Raw genomic sequence first — 17364 nt, 5'->3', positions numbered from 1 at the left:
TTTTTTCAATTGCAGCTGGTATTATACCTTCCAGCACAGAGTGTTTTTATGCAGAGGGTTCCTTAAATACTGTTGCTGCAGGTTTAATCATGCAATATTACTATATTGTAATCATACAATGTTATACCAACACTTCACTGTGAAAGATGATTTCCTGTAAAGAATGTTTTGTTGGGCAACTTTTGAATTAGTGATGACATAATACTTTCAAAAGGAATAGTTAAAATGTTGATATAAGAATTAATGCAGTTACTGAAAAAGCATTTGGAAGTTATTATTCACCATAATAATAGTGATGGAAAAGATGCTGTACTCATGTACATTGTCTAAAATGGGGCCAGAAGTCCTGACTCAGCTGCGTCACTCACTCCCAGCACTGCACTGCTCATGGTTATAATCATGGCACTTATCAGAAAATGTAAACACCTTATCCATGGTGGTGGGTGTTTCTTGAACGGGAGGCTGGGGCAGTTTGTATATCAGTGCTGTAGCACTCATTCAGCTCCATGACAATCAATAAATGTGTAAGACTATTTTCTCCCACTTATTCATTGTAGCACTGGATCAGGGCGAGTGTGAGTGCAGTACTAAGGTTAATTTCAAAATTAATCTAGAAAGGCCCTGAGTCTTTTGAAGATGTCAAGCCAATTTTAAATTTCCTTTCCATAACAAACAAGGCAAGAAACATATTCACTTACAGAGCTGGTATCATAAACAATCAATGAATAATAGAACATTAAATAAGAACACTAAATGAACACAGTCTATGAATTAAATATGCCTTTAAATTCAATTTGGTCTTCTCTGTTTCCATCCGTCTTCTCGGTTTTTGTAGTTGTTCATCTAGCTTCTGGTGGAATCTATTTTACTTAATCTTAGAAAACATCACATATACTGATAATTTATATAATAATATTATATAATAATATAAAAAATACTAATTATGACAATGGAAAACGGTTAATTCTAAATCCCCTTTTTTGTTGCTTGCTTAACATATAAGTTCTATTTGTCTCAGTCATACTGCATTCCAGTTGGAATCAACTGATACTCATAGGGCAGTAGTGAAGATTCAATATGGAAGATCACTTCCCGAAATAGTCCAAAACAGCCAAATTCTATAACCACAAGCAGGAAGGACTTTTGTAAGAAGAAACTTTGACAACTGGTCGTTCTTATGACAATGATTTTCATAAGATTATTTGAGTCTCAGTGATCATAAGACCCATAAAAAGCAGAGTTCATGTGTTATTATGCCTCTGTCTGCCTCCCAGGCACCTGTAATATTATTGTAACTAAAGACTGACAGCTACATCTTACATCTAACCCTAGCTTATGAAAGATATTAGTTCATGGGTTATCTTGCACAGACACAAATGCCTTTTGATGGGGCTTCTGGGAAATATAGATGGTCGTAGGGGGCAGAGGGAGGAAATGTCTCCGACATAATGATGCAGGATGAGGAGGTCTAAATAATGCAATAGCAGAGCCACTGATGGAAAATAATGTAGTGCAAACAATGCTAACTATCACTGCTTCCCTTCTTAGCATCCAGTGGTGGCAGCTGGTGTATGAACACACCCTCCCTTCCCTTACACACTGCTCAGCAGTGGGGAACAGCAGGCACACCTGCGATCTGGGCAGATTTTTACTGTGCTCAGTTCAGACTGCACATGGAGTCTCAAACTGGGGAGTGCTACAATGGTTTTCTTGATAGAAGTTAATAAATCTGTTTCAGTTCTGCAGTGGCCTTAGGGAATAATCTTGACCTGAAGTGATCTGGTATAAATCCAGCCAAGTATCTGTGCCAGTCTTGAAGCAAATATAGTAAGAATAAGCTGCATAGGCATTCTTAAGTTGGAGTTTCTTTAACCACCATGAAACGGCCTCAAGGCAGTTCACCTGCACAAGCATCATCCAGTTAAATAGTACTTTAGTAGGAAAACGTCCCAAGGGTTTGTGCCCAATAAACTTAATTATTAAGAAAACTGTTTACAGCATTTGACGTGTAACTGACTTTATCCAGCAATCCGTGTTACACCACCAAAAACAAAGAAAGCCCCAAGTGAGGGGGAAATCCAATAAATAATCAGTAAGAGAGAGAAAAATAATATATTAGTTAAGTCCAAAGTACTGGAAATGAAAATTGGAATCTAGAGTGACTATAGACATAATGTAGAGAAATGACCAGATAGTTCCAAAAACAGTGTATGTAAAATTAATTTCAGTTTCTGCTATAAAGCTTTGCGCTAAACATCAGCTTCCTGCCTTGATTCCCCATCTGCTAATAGTAGTAATAACGGTAATGCTAATTTGCATATCACAAAAGACCGCTGTGATTTACCATTTTTTGTAAGGCCTTGAATATTCACGGTACTTCTATAAATGCTGCAATATTAGTATTTTTTCCCCTCTCTGAGACAAGAGCTTATCGTTATCGCTAATTATAGCCATATAATTACAGTTGCCTGAAATATGACTGCACAGTTTGCAACCTTTTTTATTTTTAATAAATCAGATTCCTATTTGAATTTCAAAAATATGTTATGTAAATGGAGGAGACTGCTGCACACTTTTGTAACGGAGCTCATGCTTCTGATCTTGATCATATGTGACTATGACTAGAATATCAAGTAGCTGCAATGACCTCTATTCAATAGAGATGTATAGGCAGCTACTACGCCAGACTTCTACATATAAACTAAGAACTGTAAGAGAGTGTTGCTAAGCAGAATTTAGTCAGCTCACCCGATAAATATTAGAGCTTATAACTCATATGTAAGAAAGCGCATTTTACCTATTTGGAAAAAAATTCACATTTATTTACTGTCAAACAGGTGTTAAACTTTACATTGGATATTAGTGATGGGCTCATTATTAACAGGTTTACACAAAGGGATGAAAAAAGCAGAATTTTTCTGAAACAATGTACATTTAATTAGATCTTTTATCATAAAATAAATTAATTACTAAATATAGGCAGAAGGAGTATGGAAGAGTAGTATGTTTGTTTTCTCCTTGCTTAAAAAAGGACAGGCACCTTTTGTTCGTTTGAGAATAATATTTTGGGCTTCCCTTTGGCCCCTCTCACTTCCTCGCTGCCTCCCCGTCCCAGTTAAAGAATGAAAAGGGAACTAATTTATAATCTGTCATTGAGTTTTACCAAATTTGTGCAAAGCATGGCATTAGTTTCTAAGAGAATTTTTCCAAGGGGAAAAAAAATTCTTTTGGCAATATAAGAAGTTTAAAACAAGAAGAAATACTAACGTCAAAGCAGAACACTGTTTACCATGAAAAAGAAGTGAAAATGGGTAGAACTTGCATTTTAAACATATTACGGTACTATGAACCAAGTGTAAGAAAAATCAGCTAGTAGCATATGTGCAACCAAGAGCGTTTCACAACATTTTCTTCAAACTCTTTAAAATTATTTTAATGACAATTATATTTCCGTTTGGACACAAATGCATTTATTTATTTTTTTTACCCTAGCAATAGAACAAAATATAATTTCTTTAGCCATTTTTCATGAGAACAGTTCATTGTACAGTTGAGGAAATATATGAAATAAGGCCTGTGGCTTGATTGCTAGTGGTTAGACATGTTTTCAATCTTTGCCTTAATGGAAAAGATTTGCAGTGAACTGCAAACTGATGCAGAATCTCTCTCCTGCTTTTGCAAGTCTTGTCAGGAATAGTAAGGTACAGTAAATTTGTCCCACAGGTTTTAGAGCCTACGTCTTGTATATAATACAATGCAGGCCTACAAAAATGATGCAGCCATATTTACAAATTTAGTTCACAAACTGCTGCAGTAAAATGGCTGGAACGCTCTGTGTGTGTGTGTGTGTGTGTGTGTGTGTGTGTGTGTGTGTTTCACAATCTCTTTTATGTCAGCAGCAGAAGATATCTTAAAATACCTTGATGGTATCTCTTTTTTCTTTGTAACAAATAATTCTTTTAGTATACTCTGTGTATATACAAAGCTTTGTTTTATAAAAATTCACAGAACTGCAAGGTCCAGTCATCTCCTTTACATGGGAGAAACCACAGGGACAACAGAATTGTCTCTTCAAGCAGATATGAGGGAGCCTGCATGGGGCCAATTAAGTCTGTTTAATACTTGTATGTGGCCTTCATTATTCCTTTGCTACACTATTAAAGGCTTGTCACTAGTTGCATTTGTCCTTCCCTAACGTCCCCTTCTGGAATACATCCTTCCTTGTTAATGGGAATTATGTAGCCGTCGCTATTGCCCCTGCTGATTTGATAGTACATCTGAAGCTGATGACCGGCTCCAAGATTTGGCATGCTTTTGTAGTAAATGTCCTCATTCTCACTCCTCCGGGAGGGAGAGAGATCTTCCTCCATGTCAGGACTGCTCTCTGGGTAAGGAGAGTCTCTGAGGTTGGGCATGCTCGTGTAAAGAGAGTCTCTGTTGGGGGACTGGAGGTGGTCTTCAACTTCAGCTGTCAGCTGCGACACATAGCTGTCTGTTCCTTCAGTCTTCACTTTCTTCTGTGGCTGGTACAGAAGGGAGTGAGTCCGTTGGGGAATCAGAGGGGCCTCGAGTTCCTTTTGGTGCAGCTCTAGGCCTGGGTTATCACTGTGCATCAAAGATGAAGCATCTGCTACAATGGCATCATCTTCGCTACTGCTCCCGCCGATCACAGCTTTGATTGGTAATGTGCGCTCTAGGTTGTGGTTCTTGTTGCTGCCCCGTAGGTTGTTGTGCACTAATTCTGAAATGATCATTTTTTCAAATGCAGTATCATTCAGGCTTAGTCCACAGTCTACAACTTGCACACTTTCATTATAGTCTCCATTGCGCAAAGAGTAGCTGTTGTTGAAATTACCATTTAGCGGTAGAGTATCCATGGCACTTGTATCCCTGGCATTGTTCAGTGAATGTCCTGAAACAGAAAAGTGACACCCTTGGGTTACTGTCTATACTGGAGCTCATGTTCTTATTCTATAAAGTTTTTAATGTAGTTCAGGACAAAGTTGTACTTGGAAGTAAGACTTGAGAAATGTTAGGGTGACTGGACATTCCCAACGGCAAAGAGTTACGCACCTTATAGAAGAGAGAGAGAAGTTTACAAAGTAATACTGCTTTTCTGTGGAGCTTCAATGATACTTTAAATTAGAAATTTGAAAACAAATGTAAAAAGTTCTAATTTAACAATTTAGCATCAGTTCTAGAACTCTTCCCACAAGGAAGAGGAAAGTCACTCCATGCCCTTGCATATGTAATGCAAAGCAATTCATTTATAAACATTTATATTTTAAGTACCACACCATGATTCAGGAAAAAATAAAATCAACATAATTTGTCCTAAACGACACTAAATTAAAAAAAGGAAAAGGGGAAAAAAAGGAATCAGGTCACATACAAAACAGAAGGTAAATGCGTAACAATAAACCCACGTAATTGGCAAGCAACTACTTTAATAGCATTTCTAAAATTTCCTTCCATGTGTGATTTTCTGAAGATGGAGTAAATGAAAAAGAATGAAAAAAATGGACAAGTACAGAGATTTCATGTTAAGCACAGACAGCCACCTCTCACACTAAAAGGGACTGGGGCCCACAAGCACCATCCAACAACACGGAAGACAGCAGGTGGAATGACTCACTTTGGACAACTCACATCATGTCTGTCTGCTCAGGCTATCTGGCCTAAGAGTAGCTGATATATAAAAGAAAGTAAAATGATTTATTGTAACATGATGAAGAATTACTGAGCTTCTCAGCAACTTAGTCAGAGCAAGGGTTCAGCAAATTTAGATTACTAGAAATAACATCTTTTTCCCCCACTTTAATGTGATTTTGGGTTTGGTTTTGGTTGCTTTTAATAGTCTTTCTGCCAGCAATGGCCCCAGGCTTGAGAAGGTCAAAATTTGCCTGCAGCCCTGCAGTCTGCATCAGTCACAGTGACAGCACTGAATGAACCAGCATAGTCTATTAAGAGTTAGGCCCACAGACACCATGGGCATATGGAAGTTAAAAGCAGAAATGTTAGGGATTTCTCTAAGCATGGTCACAGAAATTAACCAAAGAATAAATTGCTGTGGAATGGGAGATTATCAGCCAGGGCTGACATCTTTCAACTGCTGGAGAAATGGAGAAATTGGATACGTCTGCTGGAAAGATGGAAAGAAGTTTAGGAAAGAAAAGGTGGAATGCTCTTTTTTTTCTAGAGATAAAGAAATTTATTTTTCTAGAGACACAAAGACATGTAAACTTAGACATCACATTGCTTCCCAGGCAAAGAAGAAAAAGAAAGCTTTTAAAGAAACTGAATGGCATGTATTATGAAAAGTTAGATGATTTGTTAGTGAACTCCTAGAAGAATCATTTATATCATTCTAGAGAAATGTTTGGAAAAATCAAGAAAGAATGAAATACTGTTGTTGAAATGAAACTGACCACTGTGAGGCTGCTGCATTATATGCAAGGCTTGGAGTAGTTATCGAGAAAGAAAAGTAATTTGTGTGTGTGTGTATCTAATAATGTTTTACTTTCAGCCTGCACTTAAAGCTGCAGCTTAACCAAGAAAATTCAAAGTTGCTTCTATAAAGATAGAAAGGAAGATTGGGTTGATGCCCAAATGTGTCTTTCTTTGGTTAAAGAATACTAATTTTGAAGTGAAATAGCTGCAGCTAATCTTGTATTGTGTTCTTCCAGACATCCATGTGTACTGAATTAGTTAAAAGGATGGCAATTCTTTGAAAAGCCTCTCTAGGCTTTGATTAAAAAACTTTTGTAGCTGGGTAATTTCATATATGTTCCTAGATCTTTCTTGCAAAAACTTTATCCATATGGAACATATGGCATTTATAAGAGAGAGCCAACACATGGACCACATGCTGGTATTAATTTCCCCTATGCGCGTGCTCTCTCTATCTTTCTCTTTCTCTTTCTCCCTCTCTTTCTCTTTAAAATAATCTAATTCTTTATCCTCTACTAAAGAGATATCGAAGCATATTTAATAATCCAAAATGAATTTTCTATGATATACTGCAGAGTTAAGCACACTCGAATGTACTTCAACCGGTTTTAAAGAGGCAAGTTTAGCTGCCCGTAATTCACTTGAAGTCTTTCCATAGCCTGTAGCAAGATTACTGTGGGAATGTGGAAATGTTAAGTCAATTATTAAGCATTTCTGCTCAACAGTGCTCTGGTTTTAAGCAGCAAATTATTTCAGCATTGGATCTCTTCAGTTACCAATAGGGCTTGCTACAGACCTTGTGATTTTGTTTTGCTTTTTTTTTTTTTTTGTTCTCCAAAAAGCAGTACACATGTACTGTCCGAATGTGGAAACATTTCATTTACAAATTGTGAACCACTTGCCCGCTGAGTCTACTTCATGACCGCTAGTTATGTTTTAATTGTGCCCATTAAAAATCATGCTGAAAAAATTTACATTTGATAGGCAAAGTTAAGTTTTACTCCCATACTTGTCTCTCTGTAGGTTGCTAGAGGAAAGCATAAGGAAAGTAAGAAAACACGAGAATGAACATAGAAACTGCAGTTCAGTTTTTTTAAAATAAGGAAATCTAACAATCTTTTTTTTAACATAGTATAAAATGCTTAACAAAGAATTTCAATTATGTTAGAAGCAATTATTGTAATTTCCTGGCAATTATTAAAGATGTACAATTCATGTATTTATGAACTGGCTCAATAGCTACGAAAAGTTGGATAGTATGGTATAGCAAAGTGAGGTTGGTGATAATGCCCTGGCATCCTGGTGCTGATGTGTCTGTCTGCAACATGGAATTAATATCCCTGCAACTGAATAATGCATCAGAGCAACGTCGTGTTAAGTGACAAATGCTCTCAGAATAGCAGAAGGTACACCCTATCTTAAGCGCTGGAGTCAGGACGGAGCTGTACATGCTTCACAATTACACTTGTTCTAATCCTAGCTACTACTTCAAGGTTTTCCCTAAGGGAAAAAAAAAGCTCATATAAAGCTGCACTATACTATAGTTTGCCTCTAAATGCAATGACTCTGGATGCAGTTTCCCACACCAGGACAATCCAGATGTCAAGAAGTCTGGTGCAGGTTTAATTGTCTAATCAACTCTGTAAGCAGATTGTTCTCAGCAAGCTTTTGATTAATTTTATATTGCATAGACATGATACCTCTAAGTGATATATATCTTGAAGATGGGCTCTCAGACCATGGGGTGTCAGTCCTGTAATAGTATATTAAGATTTATGCCACCTGTGTTAAAAACATGGATGATTATTGGCAAATACTATTATGGCAAAGGCATTATCACTATAATATAGTGCAGTTTTACAAGCCTGGCATTATCAGCAGTACTATGTTGAGGGAGACGAATTCTGATGGCAGTTCTAGGTCTCCGACTAAATTAAGAGAAGGGCTCTGAGCAAAATATTACTGAGAAACAAATGCAAAATCAACATATCCCAAAGTGTGGGCACACCTGGTGAGTTAAACACAGGAGCTGAAGGGGCATTACATACAACGGTTTCAGCGAGCAATGTGTTATAAGGATTGTTAGTGCCGTGCGGTCGAAGAAGAGGGTTTGTTAGTAGGTAATTGCCAGTCATTCCTAAAGCAAAGAAACAGAAAGAGAGACATCAGCCCTTTAATTTGATTCTGACAGTTCCAATAAAGTATTTTTAAAAATTTCATCACGAGTCATGTATATCTTGTCAAATTTAATTCAGCTGAACATTTCTGAATGTATTTGAACTACTAATTTGAAGGAAGAGAGTAAAAATGTAGTTAGATTTCAGTAATTCACAGGTGCCGGCCAAATCCCCAAAGTAAACACCTGCTGAGGATGACATTTGCTAATTTATACAAAATCACTGTTAAAACAAGAATAGCAATTAAATACAGAGACCAATGTTCTATTTCAAGATGTTACAGCTTAATGTTTGTAACCTTAAGCATGGATAGGCACTAGTAAAAAGAAATAAAAACGGTGTTAATTTAGCGGCATTGGATAATCTCTGATGGAAACATTCAGGGTTTGTTACTACTTTAGCTTAAAGCAGAGCAAGGAAACGTAACTTCTTCAGCCACACATAAGTGATGACAAGCTGCAGCAAGCCTGGCCTATTATATGTAAAGAGCACATGCTTGAAGAGGTGGCGGGAGGTGCAGGGGTTGAGGGTAAACCGTTCATGTATTTCTTATAGGACAAGCAGATTCATGCTGCAACGCTGTGACAATTTTCAAAGTCAATTAGCTCTTAAGTTATGTCTGCTCTGCCTGTAACAATATCCTTAAATGAACACATTGAAAGCTAGAACAAACAGCCATTTTTTGCAATTTTGCTTCTAATGCATCAACACTTTTGCATAAGCTTCTAAAGAAGCAGACAAAGTTTCAAAATAATTTGCTGAAAGCTAGGCATCTCAAGCCCACATTGATCTCAGGTCTCTTAAATTAATCCATTTATCAGAGTAGATAAAATTATACTACAGTCTTTGTGGACAATAAATACATCATATAAGAGCTAGGTGAATGTGCTGTTATCTTGAGTAGTGCGATGGTGCATAGGGGGGTTGATGTTGTCTGAATATATTAGATGTCCAGAATGAGATAGAGAGCAGTCGAAAAATTTACATACAAAATTTAAATTGATTAGGTTCTCATTGTGGCAATAGCGGCAGATATTACATTTTAAATATTAATGCCTTTATCACTAGTCAAAATATTATTACTGTAGGTAGCAAAAAATCCTGGAGTTAGGGAATTGCTTTACTGACAGATTATGTTAATCTTATTTGGTGTTTGGATTCATTTATTTGATTTTCACAGATTTGTTTTAAGACACAATCTAAATACAAGGCAGGACAATTCAAATAATCTTCCTGTATACTGAACACATTGCAGACTTTCCACGGCCTGGTATTTTAAGCGAATTAACATAATTTATGATTATGATGATGGCTCTATGCTCCCCATCCCCTGGTTTACTAACACTGCCATAGTCACTGCATTATAGTAGAAAGAGCAGCGCTTCTCAGTCTTTGGCCCCAGTGTGTTGTCTGCTCTTGACTCTATTAAAAATGTTGCACTGGCTGCGGAGATGTATGGAGCAAATTTCACGGGATACTCTCCTGCGTACACACACCCTACTGAAAAGGATGAGACCTGTACAACTTCCAAACAGAGTTGCCATTTCTCCTAGGTTGAGTCCTTAACACAGCAAACACTATGGAGGCAATATTTATTTATATCTATGTAAACTGCTTTGGGAACTTTTGTTGAAAAGCGATATATAAATATTTGTTGTATTCGTATGAGTTGCTGGCTGTACAACTAGCCTGCCAGTAGAGAAGCTTCTGCTAGGTAAGATTCAGAGGACCATAAATGCTTAGTGGCTGACATCCAAACTAGCACTATACTGGTGCAAAAGTGTTGGCTTCCAAAGAAACACTGCTCAGTTGAAGGTGTGTGTGTGTGTGTGTGTGTGTGTGTGTGATTTTCGCCAATCTCCTTTTCTCTCTGAATACCACTGTGCCTCTTGAAATATGTTCCTGAGGGTCATGCAGTTCTCAAAAAAATAAATAAATTTTGGAAGGCAGAATGGGCTCCAGAGCAACTGAATGGCAAAAAACTGGTTGATGTGTTTGGCATTAGGAAAAAAATCAGAGAAAGGCAGCAGTGGGTAGAGCATTGGGTTTGAAAGCAGGAGATCCACATTCCACATCAAGACCACGACATGTTATGTCAGGTAGTCCTCTGTGATATGACACACAACCATTATGTTTTTACTATGTGGAATATAGGTACATACAAGAAACGAGTATGATACAGCCTTTAGCTATTTAAGCTGTTGGGCAAGCTGCTGTTTCTGAGCCTAACCTATCTCACTAGATTATTGCGAGGATAAATAAGAAGTGACTCATAAAGCCCTTTGTATATAGTGCTATAGAAATTGTCCCACTAGTCATGTGAGTATGTATGTACAGCTAATAATACTCATGGGGGGGATCTGTGTGAGCCCACTACTTTGTACATGCAGAGCAGCTTAAATGAATTGAGAAGTTATTGGGCATGAGGAAATTTAGTGTGTGCATTTGAGCTCCTGACGGATCTAGATGTTTGTGTCTCTTGTCTGAATAATTAGAATTTTCTGTTTGCGTAACAAGAATTTAGAAGCTAGGAGTAGCATTTCATGTCAATGCAGCTTATCAATGGTTTTGCATGATTTCTTAGGGAAATCTACCCAGCCTGCAACTAACCCACTGGAATCAAGATATTTATGTTGCACTATTAAGTGTGAAAACGCTAACACACGATGTGTGGCAATACAGGGGTATTGCTGCTTGCAGAAAGCCTGAACACAGGTTTATTTTAAAAATAAAATAAATAAATCCTGCATGCAGGAGGAACTATTTTTGTTTTCCTCTCATCCCTGCAAAATCACTTTTCCTGCCAGAAATATGCCCCTAAGAGCTGTACGACCTTCAACGCTAGGTTTCTGGCAGTGGAAAATAACTTTTGCAAAGAGGGGAGAGAAGCAAAAATTGCTCTCCCTTTCCTCTCCCTGAGCCCACAGAGGTGTGGAGAGCTGGTCTTGTGGTAGCAAGCATGACTTGCCCCCTTTGCTAAGCAGGGTCCACCCTGGTTGCATATGTATGGGAGACTACATGCATGAGCACTGTAAGATGTTTCCCTTAGGAGATGGAGCCACTCTGGGGAAAGCATCTGTATTTTTGCTTGCAGAAGGTTCCAAGTCCACCACCACCCCCGCCCCAGCATCTCCAAGATAGGGCTAAAAGAGATTCCTGCCTGCAACCTTGGAGAAGCCACTGCCAATCCTTGTAGACAAGACTGAGCTAGGTTGACCAATGGCTTGACTCAGTGAGGCTATTCTCATGATCGGCTAAAACTGGGCTAGAGGAGCCTAGCCCGATTTTAACGAACTGTGAGAACCACTGGGCTTGCAGGCGAACCCGGTTGCCTCACAGTGGGTAACCTGCTTCTGCAGCCCTCCCCTTAGCCCAGGTTAGTGGAGCGAGCGCTCCACTAACCAGGGTTTCTGGATTGTGTGTTGCCGTGCTGCGGCTCTGCGGCAACTCACGAGAAGACCCCAGACCGGGAGGCTAAAAAGCAGCCACTCGCACAGAGCATGCTGGAACTTCCGGGGGCCACATGGCCCCCAATCCCCGCAGCTCCCACCGGCTCCATGACAGAGCCAGCAGTTGTGTGGGCAGCCGATCCGGCCACCCAAGGCTGCAGCCTGCTCATGTGCGGGGAGAGCGGGCTAAGCCTGCTCTCCCCGCTAACCCTCTCGAGGCAGGTCTCACTGATTGTGAGACCCGCCTCAGTATATGGCAGCTTCCTATGTTTCCTCTGTAAGTGTGCAGCTCTTCTTCTGCCTCCGTACCACTGCGCAGCATGTGGACCACTAGCTTGATTATTATTACAATTGCCAGGCAGGTCCTTTTTTCATAAACCTGATTAGATTTTAAGATAAAACTAAACTCTCCCATTTTCTCTAAAAAAATTAGGCAGGGAGGGAGGTAAGAAGGTTTGGCTATAGTTACAGCTGGAGATGGTAAGGTAGCCTTCAGTGTCACTTAGTACACTTCTATTAAGCAGTTTGAAGGTTTGCTAACATTCATCTGAGTTAGAGTGATAAAATGATGTCCAGAGGTCTTAAATCTACTCTGTGGCTTGGGTTTTTTTCCCCTTTAGGCTGGCCATGCAGTGCATTACAGACAAGATCAAAACTATACTGGGGGAAAAATTGTTGCAGATGTCTTTTGTATAGAGCTGATGTCAATTTGATTTCACAGGCAAAATGTCCACGTATGGAAATATAATGCATTTAAAATGTTACTTGGCTGCTAGTTCTGTTTCAGTTTTAGACTACAAAGGTTAGCAAAGGTTTAACATTATGTTCTTGCTTTTAAGTTACATTATTGATGAGTCTTATTTAAATACACTTTCCATGAATGAGAATGTCAGCTTCTATTCTGAGTAAGGAGGCTGAAGGAACTGGGTTTAAAATGTATTCAAAACAGACTTAAATAGTGATTGACAATCCAGACTAGCACTGTATTCATGCAGCAGTGCCAAGATCCAGAGTACCACTGCGGCATCATGTGAGCATAGGAAATGGCTATTTTCAATGGTCTCCCCTTTCCTGCTCCATTACCCGTAAGGACACACAGATGGCTTCAAAGGGAAGGGGTGATAGCTGGAAATTTCTGCTTTCCCTGCTGGTACAACATTGCAGTGGTAGTCTGGATCTCTGCACCTTTGCACAAGTTCCGTGCTAGTCTGGATGTTAGCTAGTAATTTTAGGCACCTTTCTTCTGAATAGTCTGTGTGTCATACATGTTTTCAATCCACTGCTGAGCTCTTAACCTTCTCCAGATCATAGCTGCTTATTAGGTTTAATGACACCAATCTAATGCTTCTTAATTCTTACTTGGCAAATGCTATTTTTAAACACAAAAGAAAAAAAGAGTAAAATGTACCCAGTAACTGACCTTGATTAAGTGTTGAAGTGCTATTGATATCACCTGAGATAAAGGAAGATTCAGATTGTTTTCTCACAGTGTCATTCCACATCCTTCTTATTCGGCTCTGTTAACATAAAGTAAATCGTAAAAAAATTCTCACATCTCATATTGCAAAGCAGCACTTGTTGCCACTTGTAATGTGCCTTTGTGTAGCATTTGTCATGATATAAAGCACTGAAGAGGTGGTGCTAGTGTGCTACTGAACTGGCTATGGAACATTTTGATACTAGTTTTAAGTTCTTTGGCCACTGAGAAAGTCAATTGCCCTACGTTGCTGGACTTCCTGCCATCTAGCCTAACCAGCTCGTCCCCAACTGCGTTCTGGTGAACCTAGCCCTAACATGCTAGGCTTAATTTTAAATAGAAAGGTGCCCTACTGCATGTTCTGCATTATTAGTTTGCACGTCCCAGAGCTGAGTTCTGACTTGTAAACAGGTTGTGGGGGTCAGTTAAGCACTAAGTGGAGCCTGATAAGGATGCTGTATTTTGATAATGGAATCAGACAGGATTATAGAAAAGACTACGGTGGTCAAGTTGCACCCTCAGTCCTTTTAACTAGTGGTTAACATTTCAGCTATAGGATAACACAAAGTTAACCTTTGGACTTATTTTTCAGGAAAGGAGACATTCTACTGAAACACAGTCGTGCTCTTGTTAAAACCACACTCCAACGAAGGGTCTTCTTTATGCTATCCTTCCAGTGTGTAGCCATATATGCATATAGAAAGTTTACCGAAAATGGCCAGAGATGTTCGACTTTAGAATGTGTTCAGATGGGAAACATGCATTTAGCAAGCCTCCCTGAACTGGCTTAACTCATGTCTCAGGCTCACAGCTGACTATTCACCTTACCAAGTCATGTGCCTCACAGTCATTCTCCAGTCAGGACTGAGAAGTGGCCCTAATTCTATATATGGACCAACAGTCCATTAAACAAACAAACAAAAACAAGCTACCCACAGTTAATTCCAGGCTTGGAGAAATGTTAGCAACCAGCTCAGTACATTAAAAACATGCAATTGTCATCAGGGCTGTTATAATGAGAACACACTTAGTGCATCTGAATGGAACACATCTCAGTGGGCTTTTTATAAGCAAGGTTAATTAAAAGATGCTGTCATTAAAAGGTGCTGTCAAAATGTTCGTTACCTGAGTGCCAGAGGAATAGCGAGCACTAGTTCTTGTAGTTGATGCCTTTACTGAACTGTGTGGGCTCTCTGTTGGCAATCCTCCACAGCAATAGGAATGTCTGAAGCATTTGCCATATTCCTTACGCACCTATACATGAACAATAGTGGTCATTAATATACATCATTCATTTTTTTAAAAAAGTTCTAGTTCCAGCCTGCCCTGGTTCAAAGATCTGACTCCGATAACAATGGTGTAGCACAGCTTTTAAAAATTATAGATTCTCAGTTAAACTATCCAATATGAATAGTGCTACCTAGATTATTAGTACTCTCTTGAGTACGAATGTGAACTAGTGGATAAGAGCTGTCCTGATAGAACTTTAAGTCTCTAACTAACCATATGTGCCCAGCCTATTCCCTCACTTTTGACTGAATGAAAAAGAATCATCTTTGTGGCTGTGAAAACCTCTTTTTGAGTTACTAACTAATGAATATTTATTCCACACTTGCTGCTTCTGGTTGCAACTGAATACCAACACTATCTAGGTATGTCTTGTCCACTGATACATTGACAACTGTTCTAAGTAATGTGATCATACAACAGAATATCAAATAATCAAAGCTGAACTGAATGGCTGCAAACAGCCTTTCTACCTATAGGAAAGAAAAATTTAAAATCCCAAAGTTAGTTTTGATTTATTATTTACTAATTCTAATTTGCATTGGCCACCTTAAAACAGTTATTTACTCAGCATTTCTCCCCCCCCCCACCACCCAAGATGCTCTCACATGGTACTGTACATGTTTGATTTGTTCAGTACCATGATCACATGGTACTGTATATGTTTGAGCTCAGCACAGCATCCCTACCAATGGTCGTTGCAGGTGTATCTCTTGTGTTCCTTTCTGGAGAAGGGAACTATGTTTTCATTCCTTTTGCTATGTAAACCACTTTGTGAACTTTTTTTAAAAAAAGTAGCATAAACATATATGGATATATTATAATAATTAATATTAAAGGCAGTCCTTCCTGTCCGTCTCCTAATTCTGCTCCAGTGTGCCCTTGAAATGAACAGAGGTACGGTAGGCTAAAAGGCTGAGCCTCTCAGCAGTTTAACCCTAGCTTCCAGCCACAACCAACACCCCCTGCAGAATGAGATCTAGCCCCAGCCCTTCCTCATTCAGCAGCCACAGACTGGAACAGTCAGGGAAGAGAAGGTGGCCCTTCACATCCTTAACTGGCCACAAGCCATCTTGGATGCAGAACATAGTGCCCTCTTTCCTCACGCCCCATAATTTCTCCTTTCCCAATTAACTCTATACTGGGCTTGAAGAAAACTAGAGAAAGAACTAAATAACAAATGTAATTGTAATCCCATGTAATTTGCATGCTGGGGTATATTCACTGTTATCTTGACAATCTGAATGTGTAGTTGCTGCTGCTAGGGATGTGCACAATGTGCCTATCGGGAGGGAGGGCGGAGAGTGAGCACTTTAAAAGGAGGAAGGCAGTTCTTACCTGCCCCATTGTTGCTCCTCTGCCACTCCCCGCTGCATCACAGTTGGTATTAAACACAGGTGCGGATGCCATTTGCATGGTTAGCAATACCATACTGACCACCCAAATGGCATCCATGCATGCACAGATGCCATGTATGTGTTGTCACCGCCCGCGGGCTGCTAGGAGCAGCCTTGCATTACGGCGATTAATACTGACAGTGCTGCTGTGGGGCAGTGGAGGAGGAATGGACGGGCAGGTAAGACCTGCCTTCCTCCTTTTAAACTGCTTGTTTGCCCCCCTTGGCTGGGGCAGCTCGAAGCGTTTCAGCATCTCGAATTAGAGGCACTTCCATAGCTGCTGCCTTAACTGGCTCCTTGTATTCCACCAGAAACTGTGAAGAATTCTGTGGCATGCTCTAGTATGCCCTCTTAGCTAGCCAAGGCAAAGCAGACCTGTTGGTCTTCCCAGTCAAGTGAGAGCTGGGAAGGCAGCTGGGCACCAGTCACAAAGGACCCAAGCCTCCTTTCACTATCCAAAGTGGTCTGCCAATGCTACTGATCCTTCAACAGCAGGCGTTTTATTACTATATGGTAGTAGAAGAACTTCTAAATAAAATGGGTAAAAAACTATCATTGGACTGTTAAAGCTGAGAAAGCTTGACAAAAAGCTTTTAAAAAGAAACTATTAAAAAAAAATTGAAACTCAAGTTTGATGCCTGTCCATTTCAGTGTCTAACAGCATTTCCCAATTTGTCCATTCATCCTTGCTAACTTGGCAAAGAGGCACCTTTTACCGTGGTGATTCTCTTTATTTAGCAGAGGGAGAGTAACTGGCCCTATCCACCCCCAGCACAGGACCTCCAGTGACTGTTGCTGGTGTCTATCTTATGTTTCTTTTTAGATTGTGAGCCCTTTGGGGACAGGGCGCCATCATTTATTTATTATTTCACTGTGTAAACCACCCTGACCCATTTTGGGAAGGGCGGTACAGAAATAAAATAAATAAATAAATAAAGTAAGTAAGATACCACAAAAACTGTATGCAAATTAGTCTGTAATCAGTGTGCAAAAAGAAGTTGTTTGCTCAAAAGGTTCACACTGATGTCCTCGTATAAAATATTCCTGTTTCCCTCACATAAGACCATATTCTCAATCCATAATGTTCAAGGGTGTGACTGAATGCCTTAAATACTACCCACATGATA

The 17364-nt window shown here is 39.4% G+C and overlaps 1 protein-coding gene across 29 annotated transcripts in view; it reads right to left on the bottom strand.

The window, feature by feature from the left end:
* Positions 1-2800: 2800 nt before the first annotated feature.
* Positions 2801-17364, bottom strand: part of ADGRL2 (adhesion G protein-coupled receptor L2) — a 269111-nt gene continuing 254547 nt past the window's right edge. For 7 of the 29 annotated variants that reach the window (XM_053313436.1, XM_053313440.1, XM_053313442.1 and 4 more), the window contains 5 exons: positions 14679-14807; positions 13497-13593; positions 8459-8587; positions 7460-7477; positions 2801-4912 (listed from right to left, as the gene is read on the bottom strand). In XM_053313436.1, coding sequence (XP_053169411.1) covers positions 4158-4912; positions 7460-7477; positions 8459-8587; positions 13497-13593; positions 14679-14807 — 1128 coding nt within the window. In that variant the 3' untranslated portion in view covers positions 2801-4157. Of the gene's footprint in view, positions 4913-5045; positions 5074-5635; positions 5689-7425; positions 7478-8150; positions 8233-8458; positions 8588-13496; positions 13594-14678; positions 14808-17364 lie in introns of those variants that run through there. The other 22 variants (XM_053313439.1, XM_053313443.1, XM_053313446.1 and 19 more) reach the window with 11 other exon arrangements.

Source organism: Hemicordylus capensis, chromosome 4 (assembly GCF_027244095.1).
Source record: "Hemicordylus capensis ecotype Gifberg chromosome 4, rHemCap1.1.pri, whole genome shotgun sequence".
Lineage (NCBI taxonomy): Eukaryota > Metazoa > Chordata > Lepidosauria > Squamata > Cordylidae > Hemicordylus > Hemicordylus capensis.
Note: the sequence above shows the minus strand (reverse complement) of the source record. Positions and strands in the feature narration are given on the sequence as shown.